Source organism: Python bivittatus, unplaced genomic scaffold (assembly GCF_059951505.1).
Source record: "Python bivittatus isolate LINGU-HERP-01145 unplaced genomic scaffold, Pbiv_v1 ctg000190_np1212, whole genome shotgun sequence".
Taxonomy (NCBI): Eukaryota; Metazoa; Chordata; class Lepidosauria; order Squamata; family Pythonidae; genus Python; species Python bivittatus.
In genome coordinates this window covers 8,456,117-8,472,868 of record NW_028277042.1, presented here as the reverse complement: position 1 = coordinate 8,472,868, position 16,752 = coordinate 8,456,117, and the positions used below count along the sequence as shown (strand labels likewise).

At 37.2% G+C, this 16,752-nt stretch overlaps 1 protein-coding gene across 3 annotated transcripts in view; it reads left to right on the top strand.

The window, feature by feature from the left end:
• The window catches only part of CDH8 (cadherin 8), a 205,398-nt gene extending 193,325 nt beyond the window's left edge, over positions 1-12,073 (top strand). For 2 of the 3 annotated variants that reach the window (XM_088136003.1, XM_088136002.1), the window contains 2 exons: positions 6,740-6,991; positions 9,721-12,073. In XM_088136003.1, the coding sequence (XP_087992129.1) occupies positions 6,740-6,991; positions 9,721-10,214 (746 nt within the window). In that variant the 3' untranslated portion in view covers positions 10,215-12,073. The remainder of the gene's footprint in view (positions 1-6,739; positions 6,992-9,720) is intronic. The other variant, XM_088136004.1, reaches the window with a different exon arrangement.
• The last annotated feature ends 4,679 nt before the right edge of the window (positions 12,074-16,752 follow it).

Below are 16,752 nucleotides of genomic sequence, written 5' to 3'. Positions count from 1 at the left end.
CCCATTTAAGTATGGCATCTATATCTCCAGGTTCCTTGAAACAGGATCCAAACTCATGGAAAGAAAGGTGGCGACATAGAGAATCAAAGGGCTGAAAGGTGTCCATGTATTAGGTTGTAAAGAAGAGTTCCCTGGGAGCAATAATTTACTTTAGAGTCACTGTTGCTCTGGAATAGCACTGCATTCTTTATGTATTATATGCACGTCATTTGGAAGTAACTCACTGCTAAAAACAAAATCCATACGTTGTTGCTAGAATGGCAAGATATATTGAACTCTACCCTAGAGTATTAACTTCTTAGATTCTGAACTGGTTTGTACTCTGACTTTGTGTTTTCTCGTGCTTTCTGGATGGATCTACCTGGCTTGGCTGACTATTAGGCTACCTCCATTATCTGCCCAATTCTCTAGTTACTCATGGATTATTTAGGAGATGTTTTAGCCCCTCCCAGTAAGCTTATCTTAATTTAGAGCCCTTAAATTGTCTTTGTGGTTAAATCTGGATAGTATAGACTGAAGTCTTATCAAAGATTCCTATATTTTGTTGCAAAAACTGGCAGTACGGCATTGATCTAAGAAGGTGGAAAACAGCCTGTGAAAATCTACAGAAAATGCTAGGCTACAGCTCTCGATCCTTCAGCCTTAGTTATGGTGGCTAGGTATACTATATGGAATGGTAAAATTGAGCAACTGTGTGACATAGTTAAAGGTGGCCCAAACTAATCAGAAGATCTAAGATGTTCCAATTGCTGGCTAATGCTATGAAATTCCAAGAAATCTCTGCTTCAAGTCCTATTTAATGCCCCCGCTTAATAATGGCATAATGTAATTCCTAACCAAGTACACATCAGGATCTGAACATAACAATTTTCATTTCATGCCAGCTAACTTTTATCTAAACATAAAGAAATGTACTTTGCCAAAGCTTCTCAAGTCTCCAGCTGCAAAAGTTCCCAATTAAAATTTCTTTTCTTTCTCTTCAAAGGCAACATACCCAGCACAGGTAACTTATAATACATTCTTTAATGCCATTAATGATTTGATATTTCTAATAACAGTTATTGAAAAAAAAAACGGAAAGAAGAAAAAGAGAAAAATAGCTAGCTAGTTGGAAGGTTACCCAGCAGGGAAACTTAGAAATGTGTACTTATTAAAGAAAGTTCCATGAAGTAAAGGAACATCAGGTCCACTCATAAAAGCCTGACTTACAGGCATTTAACATATAGTTGCTTCTCCTCCCCTCCTCCTCTTTTAAATCAGTCTAGAAATGTGGCCTGACACTAGGCACTCTTTGTTTCTGTTGACCTGCTGTTTTAAGACTACTGGAATGCAGGCCCAAGTGTGCATATGCCACACAAGCCAGTTTGTTTGTTGTCAATATTATAGCTACTCACTAACCAGAAGACCTCATGGCAGGTTATCTAACAAAGGGATGAAATTTCATTTCAATGATTTGTCAATACAGCTTTTGTCAATCATGTGACCTGTCCATGTGACCTGAAAGCTTCATTTGCAACCTCTGGACAAGCTCTCACATTGCTGAAAATCAGAAGTAAGAAGATCTGTCATTTTTGAAGCAAGAAACATGAGACCTTCCACGTGTGTCCTAAAATAGCCTAGTTTTGAGGGAAGAAGCACAAATTACCTCCCAAGAGAAACCTGGCTTCCACAAAAACTCGATTTGGCTATGTCCACTTTGTCTCACCCACTATATTCCTTAAAAAAAAAAAGGGGGGGGGTAAATGTCCCTACAATCAAAAAGATGTCCTACACTGATCACTATGAAAGAATTGAAGTGTAATTAGAAGGAGCTGAAACAACCAGAGAAGCAGCTGCCTTGACTTGCAGAAAGATTTTTTTACATATATCTAAGTATGGTATAACCAAGTCAGAGAGGAGAAAGGAGAATATAGGAAGTGTTTCATCAGTGAAGAGATTATCTTTCTGTAGGCCTTTCCCTGGCCTGCAAAGTCTAAGGCTGAGTACAACCCCAAGCTACAAAGACCTTCAAATTGTCTTTCCAAATTATAAGTTTTAATGTGCCTGGAGGAAGATATTATTAGGTATACGGGAAGTAAATAGTATTAGCTGCACTTTATTGTTCGATTCAGTTTAGATGAAATCCAATTTCATTTTTGTCCTGGCCCCATCTATTATTTTAAAGTGTGGCTCTTGCCGTACTCCTCAAAGGCAGATGTAGCCCTCGGCCTGGGGAGGCGGGGGGGGGGGGGAAGAATCCTTTTATCAGAACAACAGAGAAAGAAAAAAGGTAAGGAGAAAAATATCACTCTTTCCCCAACCTGTTGGCTCTTCTTTTATTGCTGAGTTTTGTATAAATAAATATCAAAGAACATAGCAATACTTTGAGCCAGTATTAATCGCTGACATATTTCCACCTAGAATATATTTTGTTTTGTTAAGCAAGGCACAGGTAAATAAATAACATGGAAAGCAAGATAATGAAGGAACGGAAGGTTAATTGGGGAGATGAGTGGGGAGCAAGATATCCACTACCCTTTGGAACACCTGCTTCCAAACTAATTCATGGAGTAGCCTTGGTGTCTACAACTCTAGAAGCCACCTGCTGTTTTCTCAGCTTCCAAGTGCTATTTTTAAAGTGTTTGCCAGGAAGGGAAAGTCAGTCAGATAAAGTGATTTTGTTACTAATCAGGAAGATAGGTGGCCTGCAAGTTTCAAGTTGGAGAAACTCAATAAAAGTGCCTAATTCCCTTGGTAGCACCCTGTAACCTCAAGGCAACATGTCAAGCAAAGGATAGATGAATCTGTCAGTTTTGCTTTCTCTTGTATTCAGTCTTTCTTCCTGGTGATGTTTTAAATCTCAAGTCTTTTCCATCTTGTTTATGAAAACATTTGTTAATTTTGGCCATCAAACTCCTCTGAATTCTTGCCTACTTTTACTGGCCCAATTTAATAAATGACACTTTCTTTGATGAAAAGGTTCATCCTGTAATTACTAAGAATTTCCAATCAGAGTTGAACATAGAGGATTCAGAACTAGACTGTAAGAACTGAATATTGGAAACCATTGCCTTTATGGACCAGTCTGTCAGTCCCTGCCTCTTTCAACATTTTCCCCCAATTCTTCAGTTATTTATATTCCATTTATAAATGAAATTTAAATTTGTTCATAAATCCTCATTTTAAATGAACCAAATAAAACTTTTCTGTGTCAATAAATATGTTTACTAATATGGTAATACTGTGCAAAAGAGATAGTAGAGAAGGGTTCTGATTTAAAAAAAACAAAACCCAACCATAGGTCATTTAAATATGATACACTGAACCTACCTCACCATATTTTAGCATGCTATATCACCCTTTGTAGTTAAGTGATGGTTTGGCTTGCCATGAGAATTCAGGGAATTGAGGATTAGTGGGAGAGTAAATCTGGCCTATGACTAATAAAAATTTGATGGATTGAATCTCAAAAAATTACAAGCAAATAGAAGATTTATAAGTCTTAATGGATTTAAGAATGAGTCTGCTTTACATAAAACTATTTCTGTATCCACCTTTTTTTTATCTTAAAAAATCTATGATCTGCTTTAGATCTGGCGTAGTGGCCACTAATGGTCCACAAGGTTACTACAGACTGTCTTTGGTGTGGTTATTATTTGATTTGTTCTGTTTTTCTTTATAGTGAAAGAATATATTGAACAGCATCTGAATTTGCAGAAATTCAGAGAAGCAAGCAAGCAAGATCTATTATCAGTAGTTCCAATTCCTTTTCCTTTATGCAGACTACTATATTAATACTGAAAGATTTGAAGGTCCCCAGGAAAGTCTAAAGGTGCCAGTGTGAAAGTTGCCAGTTGGGATTAATAAATAAGTGACACCCACCCAGATGGTGTCCATTAAATAATTATGCTTCTTTTAAAAATGACAAAATCCATGAGCGTCACCAAATCTCAAGAGGCGCTGGTACTCCCACAAGTATACTAAAACTTGTGAGATTTGATGAGAGACAGCAAGAGAGAGAACCACACCAAAGACAGTCTATAGTAACCTTGTGGACCATTAGTGGCCACTACACCATAAGCTGAGAACCACTGATGTTGGGTAATGGAATATAACCAACAAGGCTTTATCCAGATGCATGGATTTATCAGTAATTTGGGGAAATCTTGGGATTTCCTGAAGTTAGAGAAAATCTAGGCAAAACTTGTAGTACCTATTGGGAGGAGGAAAGAAAAAAGAATTATTAGGCAAGCCTAGCTGGATAGTACATGCAGATCAACTTCTGGAAAGAAAATGAAAAATTGTGTTGAGTGGGGGGAACCAAAATGAAAAGCGTGGAATTCTGAATAGGAATATTCCAACATTTTGTTATTGTGTTATTTGTAATTCTGCAACAGAAAGCAATAAACAGCTAATGTGAAATAAATCAAATAACATTACATTTTTGAAATGTTTGCTGCCTCTCCCAGAGATGCTAATATGTGGGAAATGGTGGGTGAGCTGTGGCCTGCCAATAATGTAGGGTTGCCTAATGTAATAGAAAAATCTCATGCATTCAGGAGTAAAGTGAATTCAATAATTACTTGAGGGATCCTTAGCTATTTGATTTAATATACTCATAATACCTGCCATTAAATAAAGCCACCGTTTACTTCACTTGAGCATCTGCAGCATTGCCTATATTTTACATGTTAAATGAAAGAAAGGACTCTGTAAATTCAGCAACTGCACAAGTTAAATGACAGTTTTCTGATGTCAACTGGGCCCAAAGCTATGAAAAGGGGGAAAAAAAAGTAATATCACTGTGTGAAAACAGAATGATTTGTTAATTGCACACCAGTGCTTAACAGCCCCCCATCTTCTGTACTAAGACCACCGCTTGTCCATTTATCCAAATGAATACAATAAAATGGCCAGAGTCAAATTCCTGCCTTTCTCCCTCATGTGCCTATTCCATTTTTATCTCATCTCTAGAACCTGAGAATCGGATGTCTTATCCATAGAGTAAAAGATGGAGTAGATCAGTGTTTCTCAACCTTGACAACTTTAAGAGGTGTGGACTTCAACTCCCAGAATTCCCTGGCCAGCTTTGCTGGCTGGGGAATTCTGGGAGTTGAAGTCCACACCTCTTAAAGTTGCCAAGGTTGAGAAACACTGGAATAGATGTTAATTCTGATGTTTTAATTGTTTTACTTTTCCATTAAAAGATGACTCAAACTGAAAGTATGTTCAAAGGAGGGCCACCCTGGGGAATGAAGAATGAATCTCTATTTTTGCTACTGTGAAGCCATAAATTTAAGATAGAGGCCCAGGGTTACATTACACAAAGAACAAAGAAAGTCCAGAAGAACTTGGTTATGCCATTTTAAAGGGGGAATCAATATAATATCATGAAGTACAGAATCCAGTATTATTTAACTGCACCACTGAATCTGTACTTCAGGGAGATTGAATATTGGAATTAAAAATTGGGACTATATTAGGTTGGAATATTTATGGAAGGGTCATTTTTTTAAGATTCTCTCCTGCATCCAAAACTTTGTAAATGTTCACCATTTGTACAAGGTGCAAATGAAGGTGAAGCTTTGCATCAGATATGCTTGTTGATTATAAACAGGGACTTTATCCATATGAAAACAAGTAAGAAATGCTGGAAGAAGATAATAGAATTACTTCCCTTATCTGGTTGATTCCCAGAGATATCTATGAGATCACTGGTGGATGTATAAGTAAAGATGAGATTGAATCATTTTATGACAATCCGAGTTTTCAAAAGATGCAACTGGGCGCTTCAAGAGTAGACAATCTGGGGTCCTTTAGATGTTTTGAATTATATCTCCCACAAGCTCCTGTCATTTACCATACTAAATTGAATCGAAATCCAAATAATTTGATGGGTCCACAGCTGCAAACCCAGGTGCATAATAAGGATATACCACAGAGGGCCAGTTTGGTGTAGTGGTTAAGGCAAAAGGCTAGAAATCAGGAGACTGTGTGTTTAGTCAGGACTAGGCCCAAATCCTTGGGCAGTCCCTCTCTCTCAGCCCTAGGAAGGAGGCAATGGCAAACCACTTCCAAAACCTTGCCAAGAAAACTGCAAAGATTTACCCAGGCAATCACCAGGAGTCTACCCGGACCTGAAGGCATGCATATGCATATCATAGTTCAGGTTTTACTGGAAATAGATAGTTTGGAAGACACCACAACTAGATATACGTACAATCCTGGAAGTGTGGCCATTTAAATGAATTGCAGGCAGGTATTCCATTCACATCGCAAACCAATTGCTTCTGAATTGAATCTGAAATGTTGCATAGCTCTGGCATCTCATTTATGTTGGGGACCAAATACTTTAGTGGGTGAATGTTTGTGTGCAGGCCCATGTACTGTATATATGTTTGCATTAGCTTATTTAATTATAAGAATATTTCCTAAGCATCTGGGATGTGGAGACTGAGGGTACGAACACATCATTACATTTACGCATGTAACTATCTGAATTTAACAGTCTAAACCTAGGAGAATGGAGATCAGGCAAGGTAAGTAAATCCATATATTTGGTAAATGAACATAAAAAATAAGCAGGCAAATGCATATTATAACACTACCATCTTGTCCCTTCTGTTAAAAACAAATATTTAGAATATTTCACAGAAATAAGACTAAGAAGGTACTACAATGCTCATGCTTTTAGGAAAACTAAAAACTGTATTGTCTTCCTCCCTCCCTCCCTCCATCCTGCCCACTCCATCCCTTCCAGATAATACTTTCAACATTTTGACAAAACGCAATGGATTCAGCCGGCAGAAACAAGAAGTCTATTTTTTACCCATCATCATCAGTGACAGTGGGAATCCTCCAATGAGCAGCACTAGTACTCTTACCATTAAGGTCTGTGGCTGCAGCAATGATGGCATTGCCCAATCCTGCAATGCCGAAGCTTATGTCCTCCCTATTGGTCTCAGCATGGGTGCTTTAATAGCAATTCTGGCCTGCATCATTTTGCTTTTAGGTATGTATGAATATATTGCTGGGAAAGACATAAATGGTACAGTGATTAGGGTGTTGGAAAAGGATGAGGGAGATCTGCATTTAAATCTATGTTTGGCCATAGAAGGTCATCAGGTAACTGACCACTATTAGGGCTGTGCCCACTTCAAAAATGATTCAAGAGAAAGGCATCTGTCTGATGTCCACTAAATCATGCACATCCTTTTTCAGGTTTCTTTAGCCTTAAAAATGAGATTGAATTCATTAACTGAATCTTTGAAATGTGACTCTTAAAGCAGCCACATCTTTTTTCAAGCACACAAGTGTAGAGGGGCGCTGTGGTTAGGCTTCTGTGAGGAAGCATTTCCTCTAAATCATATTCAAATCCCAACCTACCTCAAAGTCTAATTATAATAGAAGAAAAAAAAATTCCAACAGAAGGAAATGTATGCTGGCTTGATTATCTGGATCACAGATATACGAATCTCATGAATAAACAAATACAGTTCTTCAGGAAGAACTTCTGTGACTGGGAAAAAGTTCTGAGTATAGATTGATTCAACCTAACCCCTGCTGTTTTTTATATACCAATTCAAGTCATTCATTCATTTGATTTCTTCCAATTATGTCCACTTTTCCATCAAATGGCAACCCAGATGCCTAACAGCATTAGTACACATTTAACCCAATGTGAGAGATGCAAAGAGCATAAAATAGTGACATAAAAAGCAAGTAAAATGTTCCTGAAAATGAGTCAACATTCCCTTAGAATGTATTTATTAGGCAAACTCTCAGGCTTAAATACTCATCTCTGCTAATTTCAAATCATCTTCAGTATAAATGAAGTAAATAAAAAAGCAGAGTCTGTAGGTGCAAAGCTTAAAAACAAAATTAAAATAATGATGCAGTAGAGTTAAGCTCCTAGAATTCCTCAGTCAGCAGGTGGCCATTGGTAAGAGCTCTGAGAACAGAAGTTCATACTTCTTGAGAGAATTCAAATTGGGGAAGGCTGATTTAGCAGAGAGGTGGAAACAGGTCTTTCTCATTCTTTAGCCTCTGTGTGTATTTTTCTTTAAAAAAAAAAAAAATCTCTAGTAGTTTGCAGGCTCCCTGGCTTCCCAAGTTTCAACTGGACTTTTTCAGAGCAGGACTTGTAGGGAACAAAAGAAGCTCAGAAATAAATTGGATGAAAAATTTGAACAAAATACATTGAAAAGGCATTTTTAGCAATCTCTGGATGAAGCAGAAACATCTGAAATTTATTTAGTCAACAACTGTGGAGGTCGTCAATGGTTGTCAATTTTCTTTTCCAAACTACCCTTGTATGAAGATATATGAGATTATATAGAACTGCAAACAAATACCCTCTATTTTTGTCTAGCAGTTCTCATTCATTTTAGGAAAGAGAATTTGCTTTTCTTTTCGGTTTTGCAAAGGAGAAGAGAATTTCAGTTAAATTCTCACAGTAGAGTGTTGTATTTTTGTACTTATTTAATTTTAAGATAACTAAAGATGCATATGAATACCCTTTCTTCTCTTCCTGATTTTTCATACTTATGGTCAATCTTAAGGAAAGACCACAGGAAGAAACTCCTCCAATTGAGGGCTTTTTGTTGTTGTGCAAGTTTGTTTCTTTGTTTCATATGAGGGCTTCAGATTGATAGAAAAATGTGTAACAACAACAAAACCAACCCTCCAAAAGTATCATCCCTTTCCATTTCTGATAACCAATAAACTTAAAACATCACCAAGAGAGGGATGAAAAAATTCTCAAGTACCATCTTTTTGAAGGAGAATAATTTTTTTGAGAAATTTCAAAGCAGATTTCAGCAAAGCATAAATATTTCTCAGAACATTTTTAAAGAAAGTAAAATACCAGTTCCCAGTACACATAAACACCCCTCAAGTGTGTGTCTGTTTTTTTAAAAATTCATTTGGTATCCTAAAATTCTCACTTTTTTGTGGGGTGGAATATCCTCATTTGGCCCCAAATAATTGAACTTCTAATTAAGTGCCGATTGAAATAAATTTATGCTAAGAGAACAGAGATATAAAAAGTTGGTATCCTCCAGGCATTTCAGACACCAACTCCCAAAAGCTCTAGGTGGCATAGAAAATGATTAGAACTTACAGCAAAGATGCACAATTTCTTGATGGCAAACAGCTACACTTGACACAGTGGGACTGAACAATGACACCAACTAGATGTAGCTGTGTCACTGTGTTATGTGTGTGAGCTGGACTACAACTTCTTGGAGTTTGTACAGAGAGTTGGGGATTTATTTCTTTGGGTGTTCTTAAACCTACATTAACATTTGTTGTAAGGATTCCATTACAAGATCTCTGTGTAACAGAGAAAATAGCTTCAGGTTCGGCCACTGATTCCAGCAATTGTGGTTGAAGGGCTATAGTAAGTTTCAGAGAAGTACAAGTATGAATGGGTAGTAGAACCTAAGTCCTATGAAGAATTCTCAGTCCTTCCAGTGCGCAGGACATGGCGCAATTGCAGGAAGGCAGATTCCAGCTGAATGTTCAGGAGGTGGGGAGCTCATAGAAGTAAGAGGCACGTGACAGAGGACCAATTATTTAGAGAGGAAAGAGTTCATTTTCACTAGATGTCTTCAAATGGAGGCTAGATACTTCTGTGCACAAGATGCTTTAATTTCTTCTTGCTTCCATCTTTATGATTCCAGACCTTGATTTAAGGAGCTGTAGCCTGGGGCTCACCATTTTGTGATATTTCCTTTGCAGTCATTGTGGTGCTTTTTGTAACATTAAGGAGACATAAGAATGAGCCTCTGATTATCAAAGACGATGAAGATGTGAGAGAAAACATCATCCGATATGATGACGAAGGTGGCGGTGAAGAGGACACAGAAGCATTTGACATTGCAACGCTGCAGAACCCAGATGGAATAAATGGATTTTTACCCCGTAAGGATATTAAACCTGATCTTCAATTTATGCCCAGACAGGGGCTGGCACCAGTCCCTAATGGGGTTGACGTTGATGAATTTATCAATGTTAGACTCCACGAGGCTGATAATGATCCCACAGCTCCTCCTTATGACTCTATTCAGATATATGGTTATGAGGGAAGAGGATCAGTGGCTGGTTCTTTAAGTTCTTTAGAGTCGTCAACTTCAGACTCAGATCAGAATTTTGACTACCTCAGTGAATGGGGACCCCGTTTTAAAAGACTTGGGGAACTATATTCAGTGGGTGAAAGTGACAAAGAAACTTGACAGTGAATTACCAATGTTCACTTTTTTTCCCAGTCTTGACTTAAACTCTCATGTAATATTCTAGGGCCACCACAGTTCATTATGACTAATGTGGCTTTTGTTTAGGGGCAACTTTAGCACCAGTCATCTTTTAAAATCAACTACATTGTAATGTTGAACCAAAAAAAGTACATAAATCAAACAATATATGTTAGGAGGTCTGAGTCTCGTGGAGTGTGGCGTTAAGTATGTAGAGTGTCTAGAAGTCTTTGGATATTCTATATTCACATGACCACTCTGAAGATGGGGTTTGGAGCTTTGATCGTCTTTGGCGACGGGAACCAGTAATGCAATGGAGAAGGTGTTTCCCTTCCTAATTGACTTCTGTAGGACTTTTTTTTGGTAAAGAAGATTATCTTCTGACAGTCCATTAAGAACAAAGGGTTTATCTCCCCACTGCCCACAAAGATTCCACAAGGGAAAAGGAAAAAAAAAAAAAGAATAAAAGTTTAAAGCAATATCTGTCGTCTTTGCAATGCTGATTTTTTTTTCTTTTCTTAAAGACAGGATTGATAAAACCCCTCTTGGCCTCAACTGTGCAGTGACTCAAAGTTGTACATAGGATAATTGTTGGCTGCAAAAACACCACAGACCGAACAATAACATCTTTAAATATTGTGTCAAGCCTTAAAATATTCACATGTTCTTAATCCATTCCAGTGACAGGATTCAAAATCCACAGTTGTGGGGAGGAAATCTGACAATATGGATTGTTTTCTAGAAGGATTGCTCCTTCTTTGACTTTGATAAAAAGAGAGAGAGAGAGAGAGAGAAAGAGAGAGAGAGAGGAATCCATGAAGGAGGATGGACTCACATATATGAAACAAAAGCTGGTTTTATTGCTAAGGAATGCTTTGATTTGTTTAATCCTTGAAATAAATATTTTATTGATGTCCATTACTGCTTTTATTTATTAAGATTGGTTTTTGGAAGAGTATAAGCAAAAAAGAACCATCTCAAGTATATCCACTGATAAAGTTTTAGAATTATTTGTTCTATATATAGTGAATGTTAATTGAAACATGCTTTTTCGAAAACACAACACAAGGAATGTTAGCTAGAGGAGTCAAAAATGAATGCTAGCAAGGTGAAAAATGTCCCTAGAGGAAACTAAGTTTGGATGTTTTTTATATTTATATCATAAACATACTAACTATGTTCAGTACAAGCACAAACAGCTGGAAGCAAACCGGTTCATGTGAATATTAAAACAAAAACAAAAATATGACTCTAAACTTTACAAATTCCACACCCAACACCATAAGGTTTTCTGCTGTGTTAGAAGAGGATCCAGTGTGTATATATATTTTTTTCTGCTAATGTTTTTAGTTTTTATTTCTTTTATTCCTTAGACTATTCATAGTTCTGTATGGAAATCTTGTTCAGAGAAAACAACCCATGGAAGCTGTCGGCATCCTCAATTTGTAATGGAAACTTATCATTTAGAAATAGCGTCTGTATAATAAAATTAAGTGGTATATAAAAATCATTTTACTTTTTTTTCCCTATTTCTGTTTGAAAGCTTCCTTTTTTTTTTTTTTAATTTTTCAATGTATTGTATTCAGAGCAAGAAAGGGAGGGGGGGAAGAATCAGAAAGCAAAATACCTGTATTGTTTCCTACTTCATGGAAATATATATTTTTATAAATACCTTCTTTGTGATCACGGTTTCTTTTGGTGTTATCTGCATCTTGCAGGGAAGCATTACCAGACTGAATATATATAAATCTGAGAGTTGCAATTTCTTTTAAGTCTTTTAAGTAATCAATACATTATTCGGATCTCAGCCAACATATGAATTTCCTGTTTATGATAAGCAGACCAAGCCAGGCACTAATAATAATAATAATGATGATAATGATAATAGATGCGGAAATGAATTAGACCTTATGAAGACCTCTGTATGTTCCAAATTCACTTCGCCCAGATTAACAAATCATGATTGCTGTGTTTATAAAACATGCAGTGCCCAAACAAATAAACCATAATATGGTTTAACACAATGGCCCAGTTCATGCACACACTTGATTTGATTGTTTGATTATGTGTCATCAAGTCATTTTCACCTCTTAGTGACCATATAGATAGCTTTCCTCCATGATGCTTTGTCCCTAACCTGGTCTTTCAGGTCTTCCAATGGTGCACCCATTGCTACTGTAACTGAGATATCTACCTTGTTGCTGGCCATCCTCTTCTTCTCTTTCCTTCCCTCTTTCCCAACATCAGAGCCTTCTCTAGGGAGGTGGGTCTTTGCATAATGTGTCCAAAGTAGGATAATTGGAGCCTGGTCATTTGTGCCTTGAGTGAGAACTCTGGGACAATTTGTTAGATGATCCATTTGTTGTTTTCTTGGCTGTTCATGGTATTCTCAGGAGTCTTCTCCAACACCAAAGTTCAAATGCATCAATACTCTTCCTATCTTACTTCTTCAAAGTCCAATTCACAGACACACATGGACAAAATACAAAGACAGAACATGCCAAACTGTGAACCACACAATTCCATTGGAACCTAGCCTAGTTTGTGTGAACTAACCCAATCTGCTTTCTTCAAAGAAAATGGAGTTCACTGCATTAGGTTAGATGTTTCACACTCCTAAAACACTGAGTGGATGGAGGACAATAAATAAATAAGCAACCAAATATCCAAATAAACATTGAAAATCATCATTCAGTAGTGGGACTTAAAATTTGTACATTAAGAAGACTATTTTTAGATGTAACCATATAAACCTATCAGCATTTTTTAAATTAATACCAAGATCATTTGTCAAAATAAATAAAAGTAAAATGAAACATTATGTTATGTTTCAGAGTCTGGAAATTTCAGATTCAGATTTGGGAAACTGTTTCTTCTGGTCAACAACCAATTTTATCCCCTATAAGATTTTTTGAAGATCTAAATTGCAGTAGTCCCATTGCAAGACAGAAGACTCAGTGAGTATATGATTAGGGCAGTTAATACTGGACTTGGACTGCAAGTATCTAAAATTTAATTTGCAAATTTGCCACTAAGCATTAGGATTCATAAAATGAAGGTGAGGAGTTTTCCCTCAATGCTCATTTCTTTGATGTCCTTGAAGGCCACTAAACAAAGTTGAATTATTGATCTCAAAACATTCTGCTCATTGTATTAAAATGAGAATGCAGTTCTATCAGTATTAAGGAATTGACTACACTGATGTAAGTGAGCACATGATTGCATGATACAAGCAATGATAGCGGTGAAAAATTATTTTAAAAAATGTCACTTTCCCTCCAGATTCTTAAGAACGCAAGTAGACTGAAAGTAGACTGAAAGTAGGATCATCCATGGATGTTTATTAAATTAATGGCAACTGCACAGAAGGTGTGTGTAGAAGCGTGAAATAGTGTTTCAATATAGCACTTCAGTGTTCTCATCCTTGCAGCAAAAGAAGCTGCTTTTGTTATTTAAGAAGCAGTGATAATTTCTTGGGGTGGAGAGTTCCACATAATAACATTACATTGCAGATTAAACACTCTACTCTGTTTAATAGGAATATAAAAGAAATGTTGCAGTATGAAGTTCCTCTTCAAGGTTCCACTCCACCATCTATGCCCTCTTCTTGGGTATTATATTCCTGTTTTCTCCCCTGATCCCATTTTTCCCCATGCTGCTCCTTCCAGCTACCATTCAGTGCTTAATGGACAAAGTCATTTCAATACTTATTTTTTCTGAAAAGACTCCAATCCTTTGAAGAATTTTCTTTTCCTTCCTTCCTTCCTTCCTTCCTTCCTTCCTTCCTTCCTTCCTTCCTTCCTTCCTTCCTTCCTTCCTTCTCTCCTTTTTACTTCTTCATATAAGACACTTGGCACTTGGAGAACTAAATCTAGTGTTAATACTTATAATTTTCATACAATCATGGATACTGGAAGCCAGGAAAATGATGAAGCTCTTGCAAGTGATCCTCAGTCATGTTTTTCTCTCAACAGACAGGACCCCGAAAACATATGAGCTCACACCATGTGATTGTTAATCCCATTTTCTCCCCGCCCCCCCCTCAAAAAAAACAACAACAAACTTTAATACAGTTCTCCATCATTTAGGCCCTGTGCAAATATTTAATCTGACTAATACTGTGTGAAAATCTGGGGAAATTCCCAGAACTTTCCTTTCCATGCAAAAGTGCTTTCCTACCTCATTCTCAGAGTTCTTCTGTATTTTTTTTTTGGGGGGGGGGAGGTGATAATTTGGAGCTTATTCCTTATTGTTGTTATAAAATGCCAGGATATCCTGGAGAGATTCATTGATTTGCTTGTTTTTCAGTTATCTATCTCTCCCTCACTCTGTAACCTCCCTACCTGAACTGAGAATGCCTGATAGAAGGAATTATCTCCTGATGTCTTCCCTTGAAACTGATTGTATGTATGGAAAAGCAGGGACACTGCAGGCCACTGGAGAAATAATTGTCCCATGAAAGATAGGGAAGCATTCCTTGGCCACCTCCTATCTCAGGAAAACAGCAGAGAATGGAAGTGACGTCTTTGTCCTGAAAATAAATAAGAACAGTTGAAAAATGCAAAAGAAATGTAAAACTAACTCCAAAGTATTGATATTAAGCTGGCTTACAGAAGGTATAGCTCCTTACTATGGATGGAGTTGCACATCCCTGAAAGAGCAAATATAGAGCTTGAATACCTCAGTTGCTCAATGTCCAACTGATCCATCAGCTATGAGCTTTTCTGGATGAGGAGGCTGGAATACAGTAGTGTTCTAGTAACCTCCCAGGTAATCTATTAAAATGCACTTTATATGGGTCTGCCCTCAAAGTTGACAAAAAACCTGAAACTAAGGTGGAATGTAGAAGCAAGACTAGCCTGGAATAATGTTTAGAGATCATGAAGCATGAGGAACTATGCTGTCTCCTTTTACATTTAAGACTGGGTTATTGAAGAAGACCTCTGCCAGTATGTAGCAGTCAAACATACTTTCTTTTCTTTGGAATCTTATTCTCTGGAAGTTCTCCACTCTTGCATTTGGACTAAACAACTACAGCCCGTCCACATGCTATTTTTTCTTTCCAAAAATCTTTGCTTCTCTATTATGATGAGTATGGCCATTTTCATCTTCCAGACTATGATTTCCTTTTATCTCATTTCAGGATGTTATCCTGTGGATTTTATGGCTTGTAATTGGCCCTGAGATCCTTAGGGCAGGTGGCAGGCTATAAATAGTTTATTACTGCAAGCCACGTTTGGTACTTAAATAAGCTGAAAGACACGGGATGCATTTAATAGTAAATAAAAAATAATAAAATCTTTTAATGAATGAATAAAATAGTTATGCTCCATGGAAAATTTGGGTGTACGTGATAACGTTCCCCTGTGACACACAGATAATTTGAGCTTTATCTGACTAATCTTTCCAATGGAACTATGATTTGCATTCTAATTTCTATGTACACACACACACACACACTTAGATATGGTGTGCTTCTATAGATGAAACTTGGGATTTATGTCAATGTTCCAATCCAAAATACAAGTGCTCCAATATATGGATCAAATTACCTTTCCAAGTCACACAGAAATTTAAGCCAAGTAGTTGCTCTGTGTGATTATATTCCTCCATGTAATGCCTAACAGGTTTCTTTTCAGAGAAACTCTCAAATATATGACCTTCCAATTGCCTTTTTGATTGAAACTGCAACAGAGACCACAGCAGTAATAAGATTCTCTCCCTCCTCCTCTGAAATGCTATTGTCTCCACTGTAGGAGAATCAAAGCATGACGCAAATCTCATTGGCATCAGTCAAAAAGGTACCAATAACCTATATCATTGGGTGTTATTTTAAATTATGTGTCTGTGCAGCTTTAAAGCACAAAATGTATCTAAAGAAAGATGGGGAACTAATCACAGTTCTATCTATGGTAAATGTTAAGGTGTCTGTGAAAACTGTCTCATCTTACTGTGTTTAGTGGATGAAATCAGCAGAAATTCTGTTGTAAAATGGAAGAGGTTCAAAGCAAATGTCTTTTTTATTATTTAGCTATTCCACATTTCAAGGATCAGGAACTTTTCCAGACCTAGGTACCATTGTACAATATCCTATAAATTGTATTTGCTAATCTTCCATGCAAAAGCACCAAACATTCCAGAGAATTCATAAGTTGTCACAAAATCTCAGCATTCTTCTGAACTCTGGAGATTCTGGAATCCTTGAGATCTAAGAAAGATTTGACATTCTCAGATCAAATCTCAGTATTGGAGGGAAATTGTCAAAATCTCAAGGAACCTTTGGGATTCATAAAGAGAGACCGTCCTATTAACTGGGCCATTGTTTTCCTTCCTTTTATGTAAAGAAGCCTACGTCATTCCCACAACCTGGAGTCTGTAGTGTGAAATTCAATGGCTTTTTCCAGTTTCCTTCCTTCCTTCCTTCCTTCCTTCCTTCCTTCCTTCCTTCCTTCCTTCCTTCCTTCCTTCCTTCCTTCCTTCCTTCCCCCCTCCCCTCCCCTCCCCTCCCCTCCCCTCCCCT